Source organism: Argiope bruennichi, chromosome 8 (assembly GCF_947563725.1).
Source record: "Argiope bruennichi chromosome 8, qqArgBrue1.1, whole genome shotgun sequence".
NCBI lineage: Eukaryota > Metazoa > Arthropoda > Arachnida > Araneae > Araneidae > Argiope > Argiope bruennichi.
The window spans coordinates 57,093,095-57,120,041 of record NC_079158.1 but is presented as its reverse complement, the minus strand read 5'-3'; the positions used below and the strand labels follow the sequence as shown (position 1 = coordinate 57,120,041).

At 31.9% G+C, this 26,947-nt stretch overlaps 1 protein-coding gene across 1 annotated transcript in view; it reads right to left on the bottom strand.

Moving 5' to 3' along the window:
• Positions 1–463: 463 nt before the first annotated feature.
• LOC129981693 (uncharacterized) overlaps positions 464–26,947 on the bottom strand; it is a 47,732-nt gene continuing 21,248 nt past the window's right edge. Inside the window, exons 7-13 of the mRNA XM_056092631.1 lie at positions 23,818–24,043; positions 22,315–22,371; positions 21,384–21,480; positions 16,225–16,348; positions 10,474–10,652; positions 6,473–6,584; positions 464–1,974 (exon numbers count right to left, since the gene is read on the bottom strand). Coding sequence (XP_055948606.1) covers positions 1,760–1,974; positions 6,473–6,584; positions 10,474–10,652; positions 16,225–16,348; positions 21,384–21,480; positions 22,315–22,371; positions 23,818–24,043 — 1,010 coding nt within the window. The 3' untranslated portion in view covers positions 464–1,759. The remainder of the gene's footprint in view (positions 1,975–6,472; positions 6,585–10,473; positions 10,653–16,224; positions 16,349–21,383; positions 21,481–22,314; positions 22,372–23,817; positions 24,044–26,947) is intronic.

Genomic DNA, 26,947 nt, shown 5'->3' with positions numbered 1-26,947 from the left:
ATTAATACATATGTACTGTTTTAATACTGTAATGTATTATGTAATTACAAAAGCATAACTGTAAAACTACACCTTTTTGAAGAAATCAGTTATTTGTGTTGGCTTCTTGCTTTGGAAGCATTTTCTCTTTGCTTGGAAGCAAAAAAAAAAAAAAAAAAACTTAGTGCGGCAGGCGCGGATAATCGGGAGTCTACTGTACTTCAAACTAATTTAATTTCGGGTAGTTTAAAAAATAACTAAAAAAATTACATTCCCCTCTAGCAAGAACATTTTTCCAATTGTATTATTTCTCTTATACAGTACTGTATGGTTCCTGGAGCGTTGTTGCCACAGAAGAAATAATTTTTGAAATATCGTTTGAAATTTAAAATAGCTGTCTTGTTTAATTAGAAATGATGGAAGGAATGAAATTTATTTTCTTATCGTCAATGAATACATTCACTCAAATTGAATGGCATATACAGAACAAGTAAAAATAATATTTATTCTACATTTTGACTTTATTATTCAAGTATACTTAAGGGTAGACAATATTTTTTGTTTTTCCATCTTCAAAAAAAATCTTAGCTGTCCGACTCGTGAGCATCCAACCACCCATGTGAAAAACATGGATTCTCTAAGTTCAAAGCAATAAGTTGGCAAAGTTTTATCGCCATTAGATGAATGGTACGGCAGTGCATAGTATGCGAACAAACAAAAATTCATTTTTATATATTAGATTTACAGGTTTTGACAGAAATCAGAAGATTATAAGTAGATTTGTGTGAAATATAAATAAATATTCATGAAAAAACATCTTATTCTCAAGCAAACATTTGCTTAAAAGTTTTAATTTTATGTACAACGATTGTATAAATATTATACATATATGGAATTATGCTAATAACTAACACTCACAGTGATTTATAGAGCATACATTTCATAAAAATTGTACAATACCCAAATTCCAAGTAATTAAAATAAAATAATCATCAATATCTAACATATTTAAAAAAAATTCTACTTCACATTAAAACCAAAAATGGTCAATTTTTAAACCAGAAATTTATCACAGTTACATGTCAAATAAATTAAAACACTTGTGGAAAACATTTTTAAAAAATTGGTATATTTACATTCTCAATAATAAACATAAAACTTTATTTAAAAATTACATTTAAATATCACACATATTACATATTAAATATCATATAGAAACAAAACAAGACGATTTTATTTTTCCTCATTAAATCGTCATTTTTTCATTAAATTCGTAAAACAAAACTAATATGGTGAGATTAAAGTATGAACAACATAATTTAAAGTCATCATTCTTTAATTTAATTCATAAAACAAAACTAATATGGTGAGATTAAAGTATAAACAACATAATTTAAAGTCATCATTTTTAAATTGAATTCATAAAACAAAACTAATATGGTCAGATTAAAGTATGAACAACATAATTTAAAGTCATCATTCTCTAATTAAATTCATAAAACAAAACTAATATGGTGAGATTAAAGTATGAACAACATAATTTAAAGTCATTTATTTTAATTAAATTCATAAAACAAAACTAATATAGTGAGATTAAAGTATGAACAACATAATTTAAAAAATGCAATACATATTCCATGTAAATTGATACAGAGATATTACTTCTAAAAACTGCATTTCGCATGTACCTACTATACATGTGCAATGTATTTGCATGTGCAATGTTTTAAGCTCATAGGAATTCTGTTAATTGCATCAACACTAAAAGAATGGGAAATCATTAGCTTTCAGATACTGCTTTGTTTAATATTAGGGCTTCAGTTAATGTAGAATTTATATAAAATTTAGCCTGATTTTTGCTTGAAGAAGAATAAAATCCGTAATCCTTGACAAGTTCTTCATTCATCCTGGTCAACTGAGTCAGAAAATCTTCAGAACTTTCATTTCCAAAAATTTCGGAAAATTTTTCTATCACAGCATTTAATTGCCTTGCATCTATAAAATATATATAAAAAATGCAATTTATTTTGTAATACATTAAAATTATTAGAAATACACAGAATATCCAGAAAAGGTCTGATATTATTTTCCTTTAAAAGGTCATTTTAAAAATCAAACAGTTTTCTCGAAATTATAAAGGATAAGAGCATCGATTGTTAGAACCATTTAATTTTTACAGTGTCTAATTTGTCTTCGCAAGATTAACGAATGAAGTCAAGTAATTCTTTTTGTCAGGATCAAATGAAACTAATCAAACCCGCTCAGAGGTAGAGAGATGAAATCTGAATGGCCGAACTGATGCGACTGCACTGGGGGGGGGACTAAAATTGAGACCTAAGGGCCGTCACCGGCCACGGTACAATCCTTCCCGTTGGGAGCACGTCCTGTCATCAGTAGAAGGTAGTCGACCTCACATCATTTTTGTAACCAGAAATGCTGGAAACTTCTCATCTTCTTACCACAGGAAACTGATAGGTAACACAGGAGTTTCGAAATCTATTAGTCGTTGAAAATCAGCCAATAATATTTAATGCTATGTATGTTAAAAACAAAAGATAATATTCAATTAATACCAATATTCTGCATTATCACTAATGGAATGGCTGCATTTTATTGACGGTTCTTCAGTTTTTCCAAGTGACGTGGAGTTTTGTCAAAACAGTACGTTTTTGAAATGTTACTCATAGAGAGAAATCGCATGGTTTAAGCTCCGAGAAAAAATAGTGGCAAGGTCGCCTTACATGACATTGGCGTTCAGTAGTCAAGAAATATTAACTATTGTCGAGAATTTAACATTTTTACTGAATCTATCGTGTCACCTTGGCGAGTGTTTTGGTGATTAATTCCTGGCATTCATTAATAGTATCCAAAAATAGGATTTGTGTTTTATAAACCTTTTTCACAGCCGATTGAAACAAAAATTTGGCAGAAAATTGCACTTGTAATAACAAAATCCCATACCAAATTTGATCTATTTAAGTCATTGTGTTTTGCAACGTATACCAGAAAGTAAAAATAGTCATTTAATGACATCATTCTTGTTACAGTACAATTCATCCCTGATTTTTAATATATATTTAATGACATTAACAATTTATCTCTAATGCATTTTTGAAAATCAGTTTAAATATAATTTGCATTTATTCCATTTTTTATGAAATATTAATCATTTTAGCAGTTTAAACACATCTATCAATTACACTATCATTATCTATCAATTACACTTCTGACGGGATATTAAATTATTCTATGTGTGCTCACAAGTTTCGAAGTACGCTTCTTATAGGGCCTCAAATTACTCTAGCCTAAGGCACTTAAATTTACGAAGATGGCCTTTGGTATTTAATTTTTGATCAGACGTTAACATAATGTCATAAGTAGACTCATTAAAAAAAGATTTTAAAAAAATGTAGGTCAATTTTAAGATATACAAAAATTAAATAATTTCAAGTTAAAACCCTGAAATAAATAAATAATACTGAAAATACAATGGATTTTCAGGAACAAAGCATGCTATCGAATTAATACTTTTTAACTCTTTCTGCAGCAATTGTCAATTGCTTTTTACTTTTATTAATTTAAATACCTATCGTATTTTCAGTGGTAAATATTAGACAAAGATCGCACTGTTTTAAGGGGGATGTCTTACACTTTTTAATTTCTCGTGTGCAAAGTATATAAAGAGAAAGTATTGTAATTCCTCAAAAAAAAAAAAAAAAAAAAAAAAAAAATCGATATGTCGACGAATTTCTATCTTTTTGACCTCAGAATCCGAAAAAAGTATTTTTGGAACTACGTCCGTTTATCGGCTCTGTCTGTCTGTTCACGAATTCGATAACTCCAAAACTCTTTGAACTTGACAGATGAAATTTTGTTTATGGACGTAACCCTAATTTTATAGATTTTTATCAAAATTTGAACGAAATTCATTCATAGAAAATCTGGCTGCTCCAGTACATGGACATAATAGCTACAAAATGTAAAGAGCTAGAGAGGTAAAATTTGGTGCACAGATTTAGCATCTAAAATTTAAATTTGTATCAAATGTGGAACCAAATTCAACAAGTAATGGATCGTCTGTTGGTCTGTACTTTTTGCATACATGGAAATGCGATAATTTTAAAACTCAACAATTTAGGTAAATGGTATTTGATTCATACTTTTATAATCCAAAGTTAGATTCTTATCACGTAACGGAACATTTGAATGGAATTTATCTAGGTGTTGCTCGTCTGTCAGTATTAACTTTCGCATGCCCGTAAAGCCAATAACTAACTAAATGAACTTTGGTATGTGATCTTGGGATTACAGTTGTAGTTCTATATCAAATTTTGGTTTCAGTCGATCAGTACAAAAAAGCGTCCAAAATAGAAATTCAATTTTTCGTATACTTGTGTATTAACTGCATGCTATTGATTAATTCCTAAAGATCATATGGTAGATCCAGGAAATGCGCTTGATTCATGAAAAAGATCAATATTTGCAAATGTTGTTCGCTATTGCTATGCAAGGCTTTATTGAAAGTCCATTATTTTATGAGGAGGATTTGAATAACTTTATTAGATAACGTACGAAAACGTTTTTGGAAACTCACCCAAATTGCTTTCTTACTTATTTTTTGTAAAATAATAATACACTGAAGAGCCAGAAAAACTGGTATAGGAAGTCATGTGCAAATAACGGAGGTGTTAAACTAATCAGTTTAACGCGATGCGGTTGGCTGTGCATATATAAGACAAACAGGTGTCTGAGGAGGCTATTACATCCATTCTTGCTGTAACAATGGCAAGTTATTAAGATTTAAGTGATTTTCAACGGGGACTAATAGTCGGTGCCCGAGAGATGGGGGTCCAGAATTTCCGAAGTAGCGATGTAATTTGGATTTTCGCCCGCAATCATCTCAAGGGTGTACCGCAAGAAAGACCTTGAAAGAACGGGATCCTCAACGGCTGAAAAGAATCGTTACACGAGATAGACGTTCAAAACTTCCTCCAATTGCTGAGGATTTGAATGCAGGTCCATCAACAAGTGTCAGCGTACGTACTGTGAAACGTACCCTAATTAATAAGGGCTTTTGCAGCCGCAGACCATCTCGTGCACCATTGTTGACTCTGTGGCACAAAGATCTGCACCTTGCCTGGGCTCACCAACACCGGCATTGGACTCTTTAATGACTGGAAAAACGTTGTCTGGTCTGACGAGTCACGTTCCCAATTCAACCGGATGGGTGACAGTGTACGGGTGTGGAGAAAACCCAATGAATCCATGAATCGCTCATGCTTACAAGGAACTGTTCAAGCTGCTGGAGGCTCTGTCATGGTATGGGACGTATGCAGTTGGCATGAAATGGAATCGTTGATACGTCTAAACTCGACCATATCAGGTCATCGGTACGTTAACATCCTTTCTGATCACTTGCATGCATTCAAGTCCTGTATGAATTTCGACGGACGTGGACAATTCCAAAATGATAATGCGCCACCCCATTAGCTATATTAGCTATCGAGTGGGTTGAGGAGCACTCTTCTGAGTTTCGTTCCCTCTCTTGACCACTTAATTCCTCTGACATAAGCATTATCGAGTATATCTGAGATGTTTTGAAACCTGCTATCCTTAGGAGATCTCCTCCACCACCTCGCACTCCCATGGCTTTGTGGACTGTTTACAGAATATCTTAACAAATTAGTTGAATCCATGTCCCCTTATTGCGGTACTTCTACGTGCTCGTGGGGATTCTACACGATATTAGAAAGGTGTACAAGTTTTTTTGGCACTTTAGTTTTATAAGTACTCCCGATCTGTGTTCTGTTTTTACTGTATGTCTGGATAGTATTATGTTAATTCGTCATATGGCAGTAATTTTTTAGAGTTGATATCGTATTCATTCTTTTAAACTTTGTGTCTGTGGTTCCAACTAAGCAGAGGGAGAGAAGACGGATTGATTAAAAATGTAATTAGCCTATTTAACAAATGAATAAATTAGAAATACAAATTTTATCATAATAAATATTAGGATACTATTAAAACTTAAAATAATATCCTAATATTAAATTCATTTCATTACGTTCATCAACATTTTTAAGCACTAAGCTCATACTCCGATAATAAAGTAGGCAAATATGGATGTACCGCATTCATAAGGGATAGTAAATAAATAAATAAAATAAATCTTCGCAAAATTATTAAAATAAATAATTAATCTTTTGAATAAGTTAGTAATGAATAGGACACATAAAGGTACGATTTGTTAAAAGAGGGACTTCAAAACATGCCATGACAAGGGCTACAAAATGCATAAATTCGTCAATAGTATTAGTTTATAAAACGAGATGTTGACAGTGGAAATAATACATAAAATTAAACAAATAGTGAAATATCAAGTTTCAAATTTGTTTGAGTTTTTTCAGTTCAGAACTTAGCATACATATTAATCAATGTCTGTGTCGAAATACAACATTAAATTAATTAAAAAATAATTGTTATTTTTCAATACCTTGAACAGTAATAATCACTTCAAGAATATCGGAATGTACTGGAATGAGGTTTTCATACATGCAGTCTGTACTATCAGCAGAAACAGAAGATTGCTGGGTTGGTGAGAACATCTGAAATTATCAATGAGACAGAATAAATTGCAAAAAAATTTTGATACAACAGATCAGTTCCATTTAATTGTGATATAAAACTTTATTAATTACAAAGGAGAGGAATCAAAGGTATCGGTGATAAGAAAAATATTTGAAACCGGGAAAAGTCAAATAGCTAATAATTAAATTGATTATTTCATAAATTGTAAATAAAATTCAATATTGCAAATTTAATGTATATATATATATATATTGGCTCTCAATGCAATTCAACAATTGAATAAGTAATAGAAACGGATACATTCCATAGCCTTGAGCGAGCTATTCTTGAACTACTACTTGCTCACCTAACGTTGTGAAGGAATGGCCGCAAAGACAATTCATTCAGGCACTATAATGAAACTAAAATAGCCCCCAGTACGGTGCGGTTCATCCATCCATCCCTCATTTGTAAAGTATGCCCCAACACTGGAGTGAAGGTAACTCGATTCTGCATCATTTTCATATCCACCAAGGGAGCGAGAACCTGCTTATGGTCGTGACATTGCATCATGCAGGCATTAAATTTACACTTCTTAAACTTATAAGATTAATTGTACACATAAAATGTACATGTAATATAAAATGTACATATCGTTCACAAACTCTTTAAGTATTTTATGGATCCTTGATTGAATCAGTAATAGATCACATTTCCGATATATAAGGGGTCCTCCAAACGGGTAATAAAAAGAAGCATAAAAGTTAAGGTTAAACTTAAACACAAAGGAGAAACGTATACTATAATATGGAGATCTTGTCCTTTCACATTTTTTTCTCCATCAGAAACTGTATCTTCACAGAAATAAATATTTTGTGTGTGGTATGAAATTTCATAGTTTTTTTTAACTGCTCTGATTTAATAAACATAAAATTTATTGTAATAACTCTTCTTCGTTAAATCGATTGGAATCATATAATGCATTTGCTTTAAAAAAAAAGGTGAATTTCATCATATTAAACAAACAATTTCTAACACAAAACACTATTTTCATATATCAGTCTTGTGGCGTTTTAATGGTTCTTGGAATTTACTAACTGTCATATTTCACTTTACTTTTAAAGAATACAATAATAATAAATTATTCTATGATTGCAATCTCAAAATATGATTTGTTAGATGTGATTTCTTATAAACGAGGTTTAAGTCTAAAGTGGCTAATTTCTAAGCAGCTAGAGATGTAAGTATAGTTCCAGTTCGAAAAATGGTCGAAATGAGGGTAAAAATTATATTTTAGGATATTTCAAGCAATAAATATACTACTAACTTTTAATCTAACTGATAATTTACCCCAACTATCTAAATGTTATGGTAAGATGGTGAAGTAAAAAGTTGTGACGAATATACCACAAATTAATGAGGCCACAAGCAATGACGTAGCTACCGGGCATGGTGAGATATTGATGCCTCGGACGCTATCTTTATAGGGCGCCATCAGGACAAATTCTCAATGCATTTACGTCCTATTTTTGAAATGAACTATCATGAAAAGGTGAAAAAACAAATCCCTTAATCAGGTGTCATCTATATATGTTAAACTACTGATGCTGAACTGAAACCACTCGGAGCGAAATATTTATATTATATTTTGGACGCCAAATACCCTTGCTACGCCACTGGTCCCAAACTCTCAACACTTATAGGCATATTTTGAAAGTTATCTAATTTTGTATTTTTATTTTAATTATAAAGGCTGTGCAATTCGAATGTACTCAAATTAAAATCAAATATTGTTTTTATTAATTTTGGGACATTATTCTTATAATATTCTTAATTATTTTACCATTTGCAAGTTTTATATTATGTTATGTTATTTCATAATTAAAAAAATATGACACGTTGTTATTTTTTAAAAAAATGTTTATCCTTTATTAAATACAAGGGGTGTACAAATGAAAAGATATACGAAACGTCGTAACAACGTAACCGTTAACATATTTACCTATGCCACTATGGGAGAACTTAGCGAGACATCTAGGGATGCGATTGGAGTCTCCGGCGTAAATCGGAGCATTCGCAGACGCCCGCATGCGCCGGAGAGATCAGAGGCTCTTATAAAGAGCGCCTACTTGAGCCAATTGACGCTACTTGTTGAATTCCCAGAGTACAGAAGAACCCTTTACTCAGATGTGTACTGTGAGACACTCCGAAGACTACGCAGATCCATCAAGAACAAAAGACCGGGACTACTCAGGGAGGGTGTGGCTCTGCTCCATGATAACGCGCGTCCACACGTCTCCACGGTCACACACGCGTAACTGGTCAAGTTAAAATGGGAGCAGCTCGACTATCCACCCTACTGCCCGGATATGTCACCCTGCGATTTTCATCTGTTTGGTTCCCTAAAAAAGCATCTGAAAAGGAAGCGCTTCAACTCGGACGGCGAACTCAAGGGCACTGTGAAGGACTGGGTCTCGTCACGGCCACAAGAATTCTGAGAACAAGGAATCCTTCGGCTCGTTAATTAATGGGATCGTTGTGCTCAGGCCTATTGTGTATACTTTGAATAAAATCTTCATTTATACCCACAGTATCATTTCGTACCTTTTCATTTGAGCACCCCTTGTATAATATGCTTTGTGTTCCGAAAAAATAATCATTTTTTTTTATTATTTTATTTAAAATTGCTTTTTAGTTTCAGTTGTTTATGTTTTTATATGCAATAGACTGACATAAAATTTTTTAAAAAATTTATTCTTGTAAAAGTTGCTCCTTCAAACTATTTATAAAAAATTAAATCAAAATCGGTAAAAAAAAAAAAAAAAATATCTGGTTTTGATAATTTGGAGCGGAAATGGGGCCCCGGAATTTTCATTGTTTATTCCTAGAAGATTTAATCCAGCCTTGATTAGGATCTGATTAAGGTTTAAAGTAAATTTTGCAATTTTACTCGATTTTACTCGAAATATTTCTAAAGCGGTTACATAAAGCAATGGAGATCAGTTCAAAACAAATAAGATTCATATTCCTTTGTCATTATTCATTAAAAAAATCAATGCAAAAAATGTAATTTTTACTTTCTCATGTACATAGTAAAGAGAAAATATAGTAATCGTCAAAAAATTCGAATTCGAAATTTTTACGAATCTCCACGTTTTAGACTTCTCAATGTTCGAAAACTACATTTTTGGGAAATGTCTCTCTGTCCGTCTGCGACAGATAGCTCAAAATTGCTTTGAGCTAGACGGTTGAAATTTGGTATACAGTGTTTACACCAAATTTGCAGATTTCTATCAAATTTTGAGTAAAATATGTTCAGAAGAAGTTTGTCTGTTCGGCTGTTTGAATGTAAGTTAACAAGATAATGGTAAAATGAAGAGAGATAAATAGAAAAAATTTGTTATAGCGATTTAACATTTATAGTACAGACACCTGTCAGATTTTGAGTCAAACCAATTACGGGTTGACTGTTGGTCTGTACTTTCAGAAACATGTAAACACGATAGTTCAAAAACTTAAAGACTTAAATATATCAAATTTGGTATGGGATTTCATGACTATAAATGCAGTCTTGTGTCCAATTTTTGTTTCGACTGGTTGAGAAAAACGTGCCTAAAACATAATTCAATTTTTGATGCTATAAACCTCATGCCAGAGATTAATCGCCAAAACACTCGCCAAGCATGATACGAGAGATTCAGTATAAATGTTAAATTCACGACGAAAGTTAATATTTCTTAACTATTTTTAGAGTTCTTTGGCATGGCAAGTGTATTAAAGATTATGCGAGAAAGTTCTGGGGGGACCATTTCCGCTGGTTTAATAATTTTAGACAATCAGTTTTAAATTATGAATTCAAAGTTTCACATTTTGAAAATATTAATAATGAAATTAATTTCATTAATAAAACAAATGTTATTAACATACCAGAAAGATAAATATTTTAGGTTTTCCTCTAAGGCTACTGCACACATTTCCTGTAAACTTTTCAACTATCTTCCGCATGTGGAAGGGCCTTCCCCTGGTATCGTACAAACGATCGTCTTTTGATTGACAAGTGATGAAGCAAATCAAGCAATCTATATCTGAACATCTTTGAGCAGCAACTGAAAAAGGTTTTTCAATTCAGAACTATGCAAACACAGTGTGGTTATTTTGTATTAATTTTCATTTCCTTTCTATCTTGATATAATATCCTAAATACCCAAAATAAAATTTAAACTGTCAAAAAAGATAATTCTTTTAAATAGAAAGCTTTTAAATATTAATCAATGTAATTTTTAAAATATATAAACAGTCATTGAAGGGTTTGCTGCAAAAAGAAGGTAGCTCCAATTATTCAAGTTTGAAAGAAAACCATAAAAAATGTTTGAAAATTCTAAATTCCAAATTGTGCGATGATTTTCCTTTTGATCAATCTTATTAATTGTTCCTACATATTGTGACAGTATTTTCACATAAAAAAATATTTTTCAGATGACGTGGCACATGTTGGAACGTTGGAGCTACCTCTTTCTTGCAACCAAACAGATAGTTAATCTATGAAAAATATTTCACGATAAAAATGCAGTTTACTATAATATTATTAATTATTTAAAGTAAACTGACAAAATGTGAATACAACTTGGCTTTTAAAAACAAAAAATTATACTTCCATTAATCATTTTACTCCCCCTCTGTAACGTCAGGCTCATCTGCTACGTCGTCAAGTTGTAGGCCATCGTAGAACTACATATTGTTACGAAATTTCCGGGGTTCGTTTGAGTAGTGGAAGTTATATGGTGTGGAGAACGCTCAATCAGCAGGCGGCAGTAGAAAAAAAAACAACGACGTTTATTTACACGAAGACAGGACAGGACAGCACAAAGACGACAACTATATACAGCATAGAGAAGACAAATATCTTCATCCGAGACGTGCTCACAACAAGGCTCTATTGCAGACAGTAGCGCACAGCTTAGTTCAGCACTAGCTTGACTCCGTCGCTGCTCTGCTAATCTCTGGAAGACTCGTTCTTCATCGTCGGTTCTCACTACTGCCCGACTACCACCCCGGCAGGTGCAGACTGCCTCCTTTTATAGGTCTCAGGAGGCGGGGCTAGAAACCTCTCAACCAATCAGGAACGTTCGAGGCGTATCTCGGTTCCTGATGGACAGATCGGGAAAATTCTCAATGTTTCGGGTATAATCTATTTTGGCGCCAAAGTCGCCAAATTCGTCGCTAAGTCGCCAAATGGTCGCCAAGTTTATCGCCAAGCTCTGGGACCTCCGACGCGACACCCGGACTCCGTCCAATACAGATGACTGTAAAACAGTCTTTCTGATGATGGAACCAACTATGCTGGGAAGCAGCATCACAGATTCGTAAGAATATCATTCTGTGAGACGTATTTGCGAGCTAGTTCCATTACATCTTTATATTTTGGGCTCTTAAGGATGTGAGAATAAGATGGCTGAATCTTGTTTAATATTAATGGAATAATGTTTTGGATGTCGAATCTGTCTTGTTACAGAGTAGTCCCTTTACATAATACGTATCCTGTATTAATTTGGGATTTTTCATAAGTAAAAATTCTATATTTCGTACTTTATATATTCTATATTTCGTAAATACTTTTCCCTTTTGTTACCATTAGAAGTGATGTAAGCAGTTTTCAGAAAGAAACTTTTTAATGGATGTATGAAGAAAGTCATTCCTTGGGTAACTTTAGTAACAGCAAACTTTTCACTTATCTTCTCTGTGATATCAGTATACTCACACAGTAGAAAAAATCTTTCTACTTTTCTTCTACGTTTTACAGTGTTTCTGAAGGCCCGATCTGTATGGAGAAATGGCAATAGCTCCTCTATGTTACAACAAACGAGGCAAACAGCTCCATCGTTTGAGTAACACCAGAATTAACGATTGGAGTTACATCTTTTTGGCACCAAACGAACAAGTTTTTTTTTTTTTCCTCATGATAGTACATGTAACTGCAAATTTCCCTAGGTTGGAGTTACATTCTTTTTGCGGCAAACCCTTCAATTTTTATACGTAATCAAATCTTTCAAACAGTAAAAAAAAAAAAAAAAAAAAAAAAACCGTCTATGAAATTTTAAGAAATAATACAAAAAATTATTAATCCTTTGCTTCTGAATGGAGCATGAATAATGTTAAAGATTGTTCAGCAGCTTGTAAAATTAATAATAAATATTTATTTTTGCAAGAAAGTTTCTCGTCAAAATTATATATATATTTTAAGCCGAGTGGTAATCTTTTATTGGTTTATTAGAGAAAAAAAGCACAATTTAGTATTTAAGAAATGGCAGCATCAATATTAACTTTTTGTAAGTGTAGATCTATAAATCTATTAATAAATATCGTTTTCATAAATAAAAATTATAATTGTTAGCATCCTAGAAGAGTTAAGTAATAGCTTAAACTTTTTTTTTAAATTTTACAGCCATTCTTCATTTAAGTCATACTCTGTTGAAAATTTAGAGACCTATTATTGAGAATAAAAGAAATTACTTCTATTATAGTACGTTATATTTATATGAAAGTCAGCTTTTAAACAAAAGATGTTGTCTGCTTTTTAAAAAAATTTAAATAATAAAATAAAGAATCTTCATATATATATATATATATATATATATATATATATATAGGAACTTAAATTGTATATTTAACACAGTGGTGAACTATAAACATAAAAGATTAACTAACGGCTAATAAGTTTGCTGTATTAGATTGATAAGTACAATAAAGTAAAAATAAAATAAAAAAGTTAAAATTGATAAATTTGATAGATTTAATGAATGAAAATTTGTCAAATACATGATGTATGCATCTTCTCCATCTAATGACGATCTAAATTTCAAACCAAATTTATTAAAAAGATTTTTTTAATTTGCTTTGGTATATTTCTTTCACGTACCAATTAGAATGATGAATATGTTTTTATATTCTTTCATTCAATTTCGCTTTTCATACATATATGAAAAATTTATATTTTTTAAGGTGATATATTACCTAAAAATCATTAAAAAAAATCGATCAACATTTTGTGCTCATATGATAAATTGAATCCTTCTAAATGCATCTGTAAAATTTTATAGCTTTATTTGTATTTTTTTATTAAGTTATTGAAAAATATTTGATACATGACATGAAAGAAAGCAATGTTGCCTTGCCTACTTTTCAGATCATATGCTAAAAAATAACTCGAAAAAATAAATTATTATATTTTTCTACCACTCTCAAGCTCATATAGTTAAACTGAAATGAAATAAGTCACTTCTTTTTGTCTATATACTATTTTCCTTATTAGAATGAAAGTTTTAAATTAGAGGTTTTTAGTTTTTGTTCGTTTACAATTTTCGACACATTAAGACTTCTAAAACAATGAAAATAATATTCCTATTTTTATTTATATTTTAATTTTTGTAACAGAAACATGCATTTAATTAACTCTTGATATGTATTAATTTTTTTAAAGTTGCTATGATTAAGATTTTTGAAATATTGATCATTCGTAAGTTTTTCTTTATATATTATTAAACAGCAATAACATTTTATTTCAATAAATTTTTGTGCATTTTTTTTATTTTAAACAATTTATAATAAACTAGAGGGCTCCGCCCCGTGCTTGCTTATGCTCGCCAACCCCCAGGAACTTCTAATGCAGTTCCTCTCTGATCGCTTCGCTCACTCGCCATCTACTAAACCACTTTAGTCTAGCAACAGATATATTCAGATTCCATTTATTCGAATAAAAAGTCGGAAATATATCATGATTCCAGGTTTCAATTTCAAATTGTCAGCATATTTCAGGACATATTCTCTTCCCTAACATGCCTTTTTCTGCTTTCTGTCATTGACTGTTCACGCTTCAAGTCACTCTTTCCCTAAATTTTTTGTAAATAGTGATTTTTTTTAAAAAAATTCTGTTTCTATGGTATAGTTCCTACATTTGAAATTTGTGAAAAAAGCACATTTTTTTTGCATTTGACATGTTTGCTGAAAAGTATTGCACACAATTCCATCAACGGTTTTTAAATTCTGATAATTTACAACTCCCAATTTTCTTAAAAGTAACAAACGCAAAATAATATCTTTCTGAATCTTGAATGTTAAAAATGCATTTAATTTGAGCTCCCATGGAAGCAAAAGCTAAAGCAGAATTATATTCTCTTATATGCTTCCGATAGTTTCTTCCTTCGATTGAATCACTGATCAGCAAGTCTTTCAATATTTCCGGTGGATTCAACAGATGTTCCAAAATAATTTTTTATCATGACAACATTTCGTATATTTTCCACTTGAATTTACTTCTTTTTCTCAGTAACGTGTCTGGAAAAAAAACAGAGTCCTGACATAGTCCCACAACTATACTCCTGTAGTTCGGAAATTTCGCTTCCTATACTTAAAGGTTTAACCCTATCTCGTTCATAACGACTGGATCTTCTTATGAACGATTCTTGAACATTTTCATTCGACTTGTCTTCTCTTTTTCGACGATTTCGTCAGCACGAAAACGATACGGCATTTTATCATCGTAAAAAAATTTGTCCGTTTTTTGACCGTTAATTTTTCTGTTCAAAAAATTTTCAAACCGATGCAAGAATAGCGTTTGCTTGAAATCTTATCAAACCGCATGTTGATGTTCCCGGGTGAGGCCTGATTTTGAGTTCACGCAAACGTTTTATATATAAAGACTATTTAACAGTTTGGAAAAATCACAGCCAAATGGTATGAATTTTATATCATAGTATTGATGAAAGAAAATTTCGAATTCATTTTTCTCCATGTTGAATTTTTACCTATATACTATTTTTCGAAAACCTATTTTCAAAAAATAAAGTAGTGATGTGAAATTTTTGTGAATATTCTAAAATCTATTGCTTTATAAAATGATATGAAGTTAGCTTTAAATAGTGTTATATTTATTTTTAAAAATTAAAAATCAATATTATTATATTTTTTAGAATTTTTTAAGTATTTCCCAATAAAAAATGATAAACACTTAAATATCATTAGCAGGAGGAAATCCATAAAAGGTTTTATGCAGAATATTAGTAGATATCTAGAAAAAAAATTTATTAAAAAATCAGCTTTTTTAAAAAAATTTAAGAATTTAAAAAATTTAAATTTTACAAAATTTAAGAAATAATTCAACATTTTTAGGAGAACAGTTATAGAGTAATATTATACATAAAATACAATTAATTAATTTCAAACATTAAAATTAATTAATTAATTTCGGACATTAAAATTTAGCACTGTGTCGCCTTAATTTTTACTGAACATACTATTTTATTTATTAAAAAATGTAACGAATTCAATAATACATTGTTGATTGTACTTTCTAAGATTTATTTAAATTTTCTAATAAAAAATTTCTTTTTACGAAATATTCAAAAACGTCTAATTTATAATTATTTAAAAAAACTATAAATGAAAAAGTTACCATTCGTTTAAATCTTTAAAAACTTTTATTTTTGTTTTATTTTATCAACTTTTAAACAAATAAGAATGCTATCACAAATATAAACGTGAAACTAACTATAAAATGCACCAAGAAAATAGAACCAACATAAAAAAATACTAATTAAATAAATTTAAAAAAAATTGATACAAGAAGTCTAAAATGTTTTATGTAAAGAAAACATATTACTTTAACCGAAAGCTTTTCGTTACCTTGCTCCAAGAGATTCATTAATTCTCCTTCCGTCCAATTTGGGAATTGTTCTCTTTCGTAGCCTCTTGCACTTCCGTATACAGTACACAGTTTATCAACCAAGCAATTTGGAAAGTTGTTTTCCTAAAAAGAATTTATAAATTGTTTACTCGAACAGAATTATTTTTTGTTTAATATAAGAGCATTTCACAATAATTAATTTTTGTGGAAATTGGCTAAAAAAATATAAAAGCCAATTTTGGACGAAGAGCAATGAATTAAAGAACTAATTTGATCTTAATATATTAGTGTTGAACTAATAAAAAGAAAATCAGTCATTTGAAGTATTTTAAAATTCACCTTAATATATCTTTCAATCTATACCAAATAATCAAAACAGTAAACGAAAGTTTCATATGAAGCTCATAATAATTATTTACTATTTTTAAAGATGGGTGGTGGGCAGTTTTAAAATATCTTAAATTGCTTTTTTTTGTTATAGTTATCAGAGATCTAAGAACATGAAAATCTTAAAAAGAAGCCAGAAATAGAAACTACATTCCCAATATACAGGGTAGTTATAACTAAAGTTCCACTTTCAAATGGTCATAAAAGGAAAACTATTGGACCAAATGTTATCAAACTTGGAAATAATTAAAAGTATTCAAAAGAATTTATTTTCTGCAAAAAAAAAAAAAAAAAAAAGTTCTAAAATTTAGCACCAGAAGGAGAATGGCGCTGTATGCAATATTGTTAAGCAAAATAGGACATGAAGATACCGGTGTAAAATGTGTTTAGTAGTTTCTGAAACGTGTTACAAAACATGCTCAATGTGTGTTATCTCAAAATCACTGATTGTGGTGATAAACTAAACAATTTGGCGGAATTGAAAGATGCGATGCACCGACATGTGAGTAACATTCCTCATGATATGCTAAAAGCTTATGTTGAGAATGCAGTAATGCGATTTAACTTGCTTTCAGAAAATGGTGGACGCCACACTGAACATGCTTTGTAACACGTTTCAGAAATGATTAAACACATTTTAAACCGATGTCTTCATGTCCTATTTTGCTTAACAATATTGCATACAGCACCATTCCTCCCCCTGGTGGTGAGTTTTTGAATTTTGTTATTATTATTATTATTATTTGGTGGAAACGAAATTTCCATGGCCTCCTTTAAACTGTTACCAAATTTGATAATATTTGGTCTAGTAATTTTTCTTTTATGACCATTTGAAAGTGTAACTTTAATTATAACCACCCTGTATTTTAATATATATATATATATATATATATATATATATATATATATATATATATATTGCCCTCTAATTCCGATTATAATAGACACGAAGATGTATCTTATAATTTCAAACGTGCAATTCTTGTTTATATATATATAAATTTATTTATTTAGTGTATCTCGGCAACGGCTCTCACGATTTGGATCACATTTTATATTTAGATAAGGATTTGCTTTTTAAGTTTATTTTTATAGATATCTTTCCTGAAAAACGTAATTTTACACACAAAAAACACCCCTTTCTTTTTAACTAATTATTAGAGCTTGTTTCTATCTGCTCTCATTCTGACAATGTCGTATAACACTATCTCGAACCCGATTTCACCATGGTAAAACTGAGTATAAATTTAAAAATATAGGTAATGATAGATAAAGCGCAAAATGAACGCTGTAATATAGTAGATTGTTTCGAATAGTAGATTAAACTAAGTGCATTCATGATTTTTTTTTTATTTCAATGACAATTCATATTGTTACGAATCTGTAATGCGGCTTCCCAGCATAGTTGGTTCCATAGGAGGTTCCAGAGCTTCGCGACAAACTTGGCGACGAATTTGGCGAATTTGGCGCCAAAATAGATTATACCCGAAACATCGAGAATTTTCCCGATCCGTCCAGTAGGAACGGAGATATGCCTCGAACTTTCCTCGTTGGTTGAGAGGCTTCTAGCCCCGCCTCCTAAGACCTATAAAAGGAAGCACCCGCAGCTGCTGAGCAGTGGTGAGTCGAGTGGTGAATTGAGTAGTCGGAAGCAACAGAGAAGAGTGGTCGTGAACTAGTGGAGTCGTCGTAGTTGTGAACCGACGGTGAATTGAGTCGTAGACCAGTGGAGTCGAAGACTAGTCGGAAGCGACGAAGAAGAACTCCTCTTCCAGGGACTAGCGGAGCAGCGACGGAGTAGAGCTGCTGTGTATACTGTTGTATGCTGCTGTGTATATTGTTGTATGCTGCACGTCTCGGCTGAAGATAATCGTCCTCTGTGCTGTATATAGTTGTCGTCTTTGTGCTGTCCCGTGTGTCTTCGTGTAAATAAACGTCGTTGTTGTATTTTCTACTGCCGCCTGGTGATTGAGCGTGCTCCACACCATACCACTCCCACTATCCAAACGAACCCCCGGAAATTTCGTAACAATATATAGGTTACATGGAAAAATATTCATATATAATCAGTATGTGATTCCTATTTAAATATTTTCCCTGAAAAAAAAACCCACAATTTTGTTTTTTTAAGACAGAGAATAATGATTGCTGAGCGGAACACTGCCTTCCAGATATTAATAGTTATTTGATGAATTAGTGTCCCTAGTTTTTAATCGCACTAAATCTATTTAGTTGGTAAAGTTGAAATTTCATTAAGTTTTTTCCCTAAAATTATCACCATTAAATTTCAAGATAACCTAAGACACAGTCAAATTCAGCACATCAATAAATTTCTCTTTTTTTCATAAAAAGAACTGTTCAGAAATGGTATTTTTGATTTCACCTAAATATTATATAAATTGTCGAATAATGGTACATATACTCTTAAGTGAATATCTAAATTATTATTTATACGACTAGGCAACTTTTAATTTAAAAAAAAATCTTATATAATAACTTTTAGAAATTGACATAATCGTCAAGACAAAAATATCGAATAAGATTGTTTGGATTTTATGTTTATTTGGGATATTTCTGTTAAATATGAATAACAACTATGAATCCATATGCACGCAAAATATTTCTAAAAATATTTACTTCAGTTTTATAAATAAACATAGACAGGGACATGTGTGAGCATTTCACTTTATTACATTTCGATAACAAAGATGACGATTTTGGCGATAAATGTTGTCTAATTAAAAAACAAATACTTTCATGGTGTTTAATTTTCAAATGTGCTTGCGTATTGAGAAGTATTATATGATTTTCGATTTACTTTATTTTTAGTTAAAAATTGAAACATTATACTATTTACAAAGTACATTGCTGTCCGAGGACTGCATTACCTTGAATTTTATCGAGCGCTGTGGTGATACTAGGTATAGTTTAATTTAGTTATAATTACGTCCCGTTTTAAAGCAACACTATGGCTATTTTGGGACGAACTTTGTAAATTTGAACCGGGGTTAGATGAAGAGGACGAATCTGAGGTGGCACTACACTCTCCAAACTTCCACACCACACCAGCGGGAGGACGTTTGGCGTGCACCAGACCCGCTTACAAGACGGTTCTTGGGTGGAATTCGAGACGGGGGAATCGGGTCTCGAATCTGAACCCTCCAGGAGAGATCTAGGAGATAGATAAGTCGAGATGTTACCATCAGGCCACCGCGGCATTCTTATTGATACTAGGATAATGCCATCGAGCACTGTGGGAGGAGAGACATCTTAATGCGCATGTTTGAATTTTTTTTTCGCTCTCTCGCTGCGTGATATGTCCGCCGAGGGAATTGCTCTCATATTTGTTTGGGAGATTTTTAAACATTTCTCTCAAAATTTTCAAAAAAATTTAATCACATTCTGTCAAAAGCTTGGTAATTCTCAAAACGGAAGAATATTCAACAGATGTTTGGGGATAATTTATGGAGGCAACAAAAATTAAGGAGTGATTTAATAGATTTTAAAATGGTTTCACTTCAAAGGAGAGTGACCAACTTTCTGAGAAGCTACAAACTATTCTGAATGTCGTGAGTGAGGAAAATTTGATTAAAAACGTGATCTGGCATCGAATAAAAGAGTGCTGTCAACAAATTATCTGTCGATTTTGTGAACGTAATTTGGCGAAAACCTCTGTATGGCGAAATAAGTAAGATATGTATGAAGAATAAAATATTTCAATCTTGATTATATTATACATGCTGTTAAGCACTCAATTAGTGTTATGATCTGGAGCGGAGTAACAGCAAAATCCATAGGCAGAAATAGTGTGACTAATGGGAATATAAATGCCCGAAAATACACTTACCTAAGACATTTAAATTGCTGCCTTTTATATATGATCTTTTCCCAGAAAATGAAAAATTTACAATACATCAGAATTCATCTCCATGCTGTGTTACCGCTGTATGTAAAAACTGCTTTCAAGACAATTCCTTTTCGCTGTTGGAAAGGAGTTGGAATAGCCCAGACTTTAAGGTAGCCCAAACGGGCCACAGTGGTCTGGTGGTGAGGCCTCGGCTTCAGAACCGGATAGTTTCAGGTTCGAGACCCGATCCCACTGAAAGCGGGACTGGCACACGTTAAATCCATTCCAAATGCCCTTCCTTTGGTGGTGTGGAAGTTTGGAGAGGGGGTGCCAGCTCAGGTGTCGTCTTCGTCATCTGACCGTGGTTCAAAATTACGAGGCCCGCCCCAAAATAGACGAAGGTCGTAGTGTTGCTTTAAAATGGCATTCATACAATTAAGACAACTCAGACATTGCTATTAATATTTAATCCTGATTTTTTTCCATTTTCGATAATCAAGAAATGAAGATTCAGTGTATGCTTTCTGTCGAATAGATTTGAGTATAAGGCACTCTTTTAATAAATTTTTTAAAACTTTTTGTACTCACAATTAAGGTTTAACTTCAAAATCAAGCAATGGTAAAAACTTTTGTAAGTTCGGCCATTTTTAAATACAGCTGCTCTTTCCTGTAATACAACTGGCTGTATAAAGACACAGGTTGAAAATTAGGAAAACCATTAAGATCAAGATACATAAATTATTTAATCGAAATTTTTAGCAACTCTTAATCCTGGCAGCCATAATGGTCACCAAGGGTAGTTGGGAAAATATATTGCAGTGTGATTTTGAACTAAAAAGCAGTAAATTATGGAAAGATAAAAATAATTGATATAAAGCACGTTGAAGCACAAAATCAGAATCTAAAAGATAAAAATAGTAATACCGTGTTGAACAAAAGAAGGAATTTGATATTCCAACCTCCTCCAATTTTATATGTTTTCATGTCCGCAATTGGCTTTTCTGTGCTCTTCAAACCCAATCTTAAAGAAAGTAAAACAAAATTAATAGATAAAAATGCTTTAAAATAAAAGATACGCATCTAAAACTAATCAATAACATGATATACTACAAAAGCTATTCAAGTAAATACATGTTTCACTTTCATTTATATTCTGTATGTATAATTATGCTTTCAAATTAAAATACTGCAATAACTTCCATCTCTTGTGTGTTGTGAATGTTTGGAAAAAGAAGTGCCAGCTCATGAACCTTATTAGATGCCGTCCTCGTCATCTAATAAGGGTTCAAAATTAGAAGTCTCCTATTGGTATCCCACGCATTACTCCCAAACGGATCATTAATATAATTAAACTAAACAAATTAGTAATTTGCTGTTAATGAATTACCCGATGAAAATCGGTTGTATAATCAGGACGTTAGGTGAATAGAATCTATTTCAACATTTTTAATTCATTTCTGGAATTTTTTTTTAGATTGAAGTCCTTAACACACACTTAACCTTTAATTCACGCTTATCTGTTATCTTGCATTTCCTCATGCACTCAAAAATGCAATAACATCAAAAAATTAAAATTTAATATGTTATTTTATTACTAAAATTCTAGTAAATTTTGATTTTAATCAATTAAAAGGGCGTCTTAAATGTATATTGTTTTTCTTTATTATACTAAGAAGCCCAAAACTCTCATGTGAGGGACGTAAGGAGAAAAATACTTTAATCTGTGAGTGTGCAAGAATTCTCATCCCTGATTTTTAAATCTGATTGTTTTGTTCTGTATTAAAACTACCTCAGGCTTCATATTAAATGATCTAGACAAAAATATATTTACATCTAAAAGAATTTGAATAATTACCCAGTTCCCATTCTTCTGATATCAAAGTATTTTGTGTCAGGCGATTCAAACATTGGACTGTAAAAAAATTATTACATATTAGAAAATGGCATATATTAAAAAACAAAAAAATATTAACTAATGGTTTAAATGCTTACATCATCAATATATTCATAAAAAAATGTGACATTGCTACCCTCCCCAGTTGTGATTACAATAAGGGAGAAAATTTTACAGATATTTTAATGGATGCCAACCAAGTCAACGACTTTTGGTCTGGACAAATGGTGGTTTGGATGGTTCTCGAAAGTATAGAAATTAAGGCGATATCCCAATTAACATCCGAAATTCATGAATCATTTCAGAATCTTCTGTGTCCTATCATTGTGACTATAAAAACCTGAGAGTGATGAAGCCAATCATTCGAGTGATTTCCTCTTTATATTATAGGAGTTTTCAGAATGCTTTCTGATCTATGCTGTTATTTTACCCCTTTAAGGCGGTGGTAAATATCTTACCACCGCTTTAAAATATCTTGCAAACATTGTATTACCAAAACTAAACAGAAACGGACAAAAGTGTCATGTTCAACATGTAATGTTCCATTGTGTGCAGCTCCTTGTTTTATGTTGTTTCACCAGATAATTTTGAAAAATGCATTTGGTAATTTACATAGTATTTGGTTTTTCCACCACTTATTTCATGTGTAATTAATATATTTTTAATTTTGAATTTACATGTTGAATACTTTTTCTATTGAATTAGTCAGTAAAATATCATTGCATGTATTGGGCGACAAGAATTCGATTTTGTCTGCACAGAGGACATGGGGACAGTCACAAAACTCAAGCCTATACAAGAATGCAGACAAACAGTCATGGCCTGTAAGGCGGAAAGGTGCTGCAGTTACACTTCTAAGAAAATCTGGGATCAACTGTGTATCCTCAAGCAGTGAAGCCCATATCTTACCAGCAGTGTCACACAGTGCTCTCTGCTTTAGCCTGAAGGCATAGGTGTTGCAATTTTAATCGCAATATGCAATATATTTAATAGAAATTTTAAGTAAAAAACACGAACTAAGTATATTATAATAATCTCACTTCTTCAAGAAATATAATAATTTCTCAGTTATGCTGCCGCTTAACAGTGATAACTGAAAACACTTGGAAATTCGTATGTTTTTGTTCAAAAACAAATTAGTTACTTTCTTTATAACTTGAGACTCAAAACAAATAATTATTATAAATTACTGCACATAAAAGACTTTGAATCATATCAGAATTTTGGAATATCCAATATTCTGCAGTGAATTTCATGAAAATAGTAATAAATTTGTGCATATATGATATAATTGATTGTTTTGCCACAAATTGATTTGATTTGTATTGATATTTAATGACAAGAGAGTGGTTTCTTAACTACAGAATTTTATTCCCTTCATGAAAAATAGAATTAATATATTTCCCTTGCAACTTAAATCTTATTTTAATATATGGCTGAACGAAATAAAATTACAGTACTCACATGTTTTTATTAAATTTCACTTTAGTTGTTAGGCTTGAAGTAAAACATGGCATCTGCTTTTTCTTGTCAATTTTGGTGACAAAAAGGCGAGCTACACGAAAATGTGCTATTGTCAGAATCTGTAGCAAATCTAAATCGCCACTAAACTGTTCAATACTACGACATAATTCGTCTATAAAGAAGGATCCGTGTTTTTTCTCTTCATTAGTTCTATATGCAACTGTGCCTGAAAACGAATAATCAACTATGAAAATAATTCAACACAAAAAAAATTATATAAAAAGAAAAAAATAATAATTCAGTCAGTAAGAGGTACCCATTAGAAAAGAAAAAAAAAACTCTTATAAATGAAAATTTATAAAACAACTAGTCACTTTTGGCAACCAAATGGTTTGTAGGGGGTATTGGTTATCTTTAATTTCATTTAAATAATTTGGAAGTAACATCATACGGAGAACCAAGAGAATCGGGTACCAGATTCTCGCCAAGGCGGAAAAATTCTAGCCAAACCGATCAAAATTTGCCAAATTAACTAATATAATATGAAATTTAAAGAAAGGATTAACATATTTGGGACTTAATGGCTTAAAAAAACACAATAACTTGGACAGGGGTGTTTGTGGGACCCCAAAAAATCCCCGGAAACTTTTACGGACTTACTACCGGCATTTTGGAGTTTCGAGAAGGGGGGGGGGGGAGAAATGAAAAATTACAATTATGAAGTATTGAATGACCTAATTATAAAAGTTCAATGAATTACTTTTTTTGCAAAATTAATAACCATAAATTTTCAAACATATAAACTACTACATTTTATTCAAATCTTTTAAATTACCTGAATTAATTCTTTTAAAAAAAATTATCTAATTTCTGCTGCTTTTTTTTTATTTTCTGATGTTTGTGGGCTTGTCTTTCTTTTGTGGTGAACTTCATAATTGCAGGAAGGTTGACTTTTATTTTCCTCATTTACAGTTGAAGAAATTTCCTCGAGAACTGCACATGCAGAGGTAGAAGCAGTTTGCTTTTCTGCTAATGTAGAAGGTTTTTCAGAGACTTTTATAGGTGACTCATCTGAAATACATGTTTTTAAGTCCTCTTGATATGTTTTCCAACTTCTGTTCATATTCAGTAAGAGATCTTTGTGAATTGGATCAGTCATTGGATTTTTTGAGCCATATTTTTCACATGAGGTTTCTTTAGAAGCCATTAAATCATATTTAATAGTCTGCACTGCATCTAGGGAATCAATCTTAAGAGAGGTTCTATAGTCAGTGACAAGTGTATCCATTAAGTTGAATGCACTTTCCACTAATGGGCCATGGAAGCAGCTAAGGCAGGCTTTGACCAATTTAGCCAATGTAGGATACTTATAATCATTTGTGAAATCATCTTTTAAATTAAAAACTTTAGACCAATATTTATCAATTGTACACTTGACTTGATTTCCACTTTCATCAGATGTGTAGAGCATTTCTTTTTTGATATCAATATCACTCTGGTATAACCTTATTTCAGCTTCTACTTTTGACTTTTCATTATCACTAAAAATATGGGAAATAAAAGATGATAATTTTTCAAAAGCTAATATTGTACTGGTTTTACCTCTTAGCTCTGGATCTAATGCTGTAAAACTAATTAGATATGAATTTTTAAGGGGTAATTTCTGTTTCATATGCTGAAATTTCTAAATGAAATTCTCTTGCGTACATAAATAAAAAAATATTTCAATAAGCGAAACGAAAAATTTACACGTGCATCAATAAATGAAACGAAAATTTTACACAGCGAAGAAAAAAAAGTTCCGAAGCGATCAATGACAAATAGCTAATACGGCGAAAAATCCCCCTTCTCTACTTATTGGCGCCACGCCAGTAGAGATAAGACCTTTGAACCCAGAGTCACGTTATCGCACATCTGGTCGAACGAAATCTCCCCCTTTTTTTTCTGCCGCGCCTACTTGCCGAAAAGAATCCAGAAGAGAATGTCCGAGAACCGGGGGAATGAGTCATAACTCGCAATAAGGAAAGAACAAAAAAGAAGTTTTTTCCCCCTTTTCACGCATTATCACTGCCTTTGGAGAAAGAAAGGAAAAGTTTTCACCACACACACTGACCTTGCGTTTTCTACTTTAAAAGCAAACAAAATTACCCAGATCAAAATAAATAATTCATTATTATTCCTACTTCCTTTTGAACGACGATCCCCGGAATTTCCGGGGATCGAAGTTCAAAATCCCCGGAATTCCGGGGTTTCCCCGGAGCACAAACACCCCTGCTTGGAGATAACCTCCATCTTGTACCTGCTTCTCCTGTACGACATTTATATCCATGCCACCGTGATATTGTAGATATTAAAGATATAATTGTTTTACGCCGGCGTCCTGGCATAGGGGTAGCGCGTCTTCCCCGTGTTCTGGGTGTCCCGGTTCGGGCATGGTTGTTCTTCATCTGTTCTATGTGTGAATGTGCTCCCCCCCCCCTGTAAAAAGGGCTTGTGAAAGCGAATGTGATGCGTGAGTAGCTCAGACGTATTCTTGGCCCTAGATGGCGCTACTAAAACAAGAGACGCTCCCTTGGCTAATATCGCTGATTTCCTCAGCGAGTTTGTCCATGGCAAGTGCCATTATAAACAACAACAACAACAAATGTCTTACAAATTCTGCGCTTAATGTGTACATGAATCCTTCTAATGGCGATCATTCCCATGACACCATGGCGCTAGTAAAAAATGTAAATGTGTGGTTGGTTCATGTACCTTATAAATTTTGCGGTGTTGAAACTTGACTTTTCTATCCGTCTCGTAAGCTACGCAGATATTGAACAAGATTCTTCTTTACCATTCCACAATGTAAGGAAATCACGTGATCAAATAGTTGATGAAAGAATGAAGACGGTTTGAGCTTCTAGGCCAAATGTAAGTTATTATTAAAACTTAGACAAACTTTTTTAAAAATTACCGAAATTCAGTAAAAATTCACATGATTGTAAATTTGAAATGGTGTAAAATTCCATTTTTGTGTGATGATATTCTTTTAAAGTTATCACGGGAAAACGACAAAATTCCTCTTAATTTTTTTATTAATTAAAACTGTACGTAAAATGTCAAAAATTGCTTTAAATTGCATAATTCT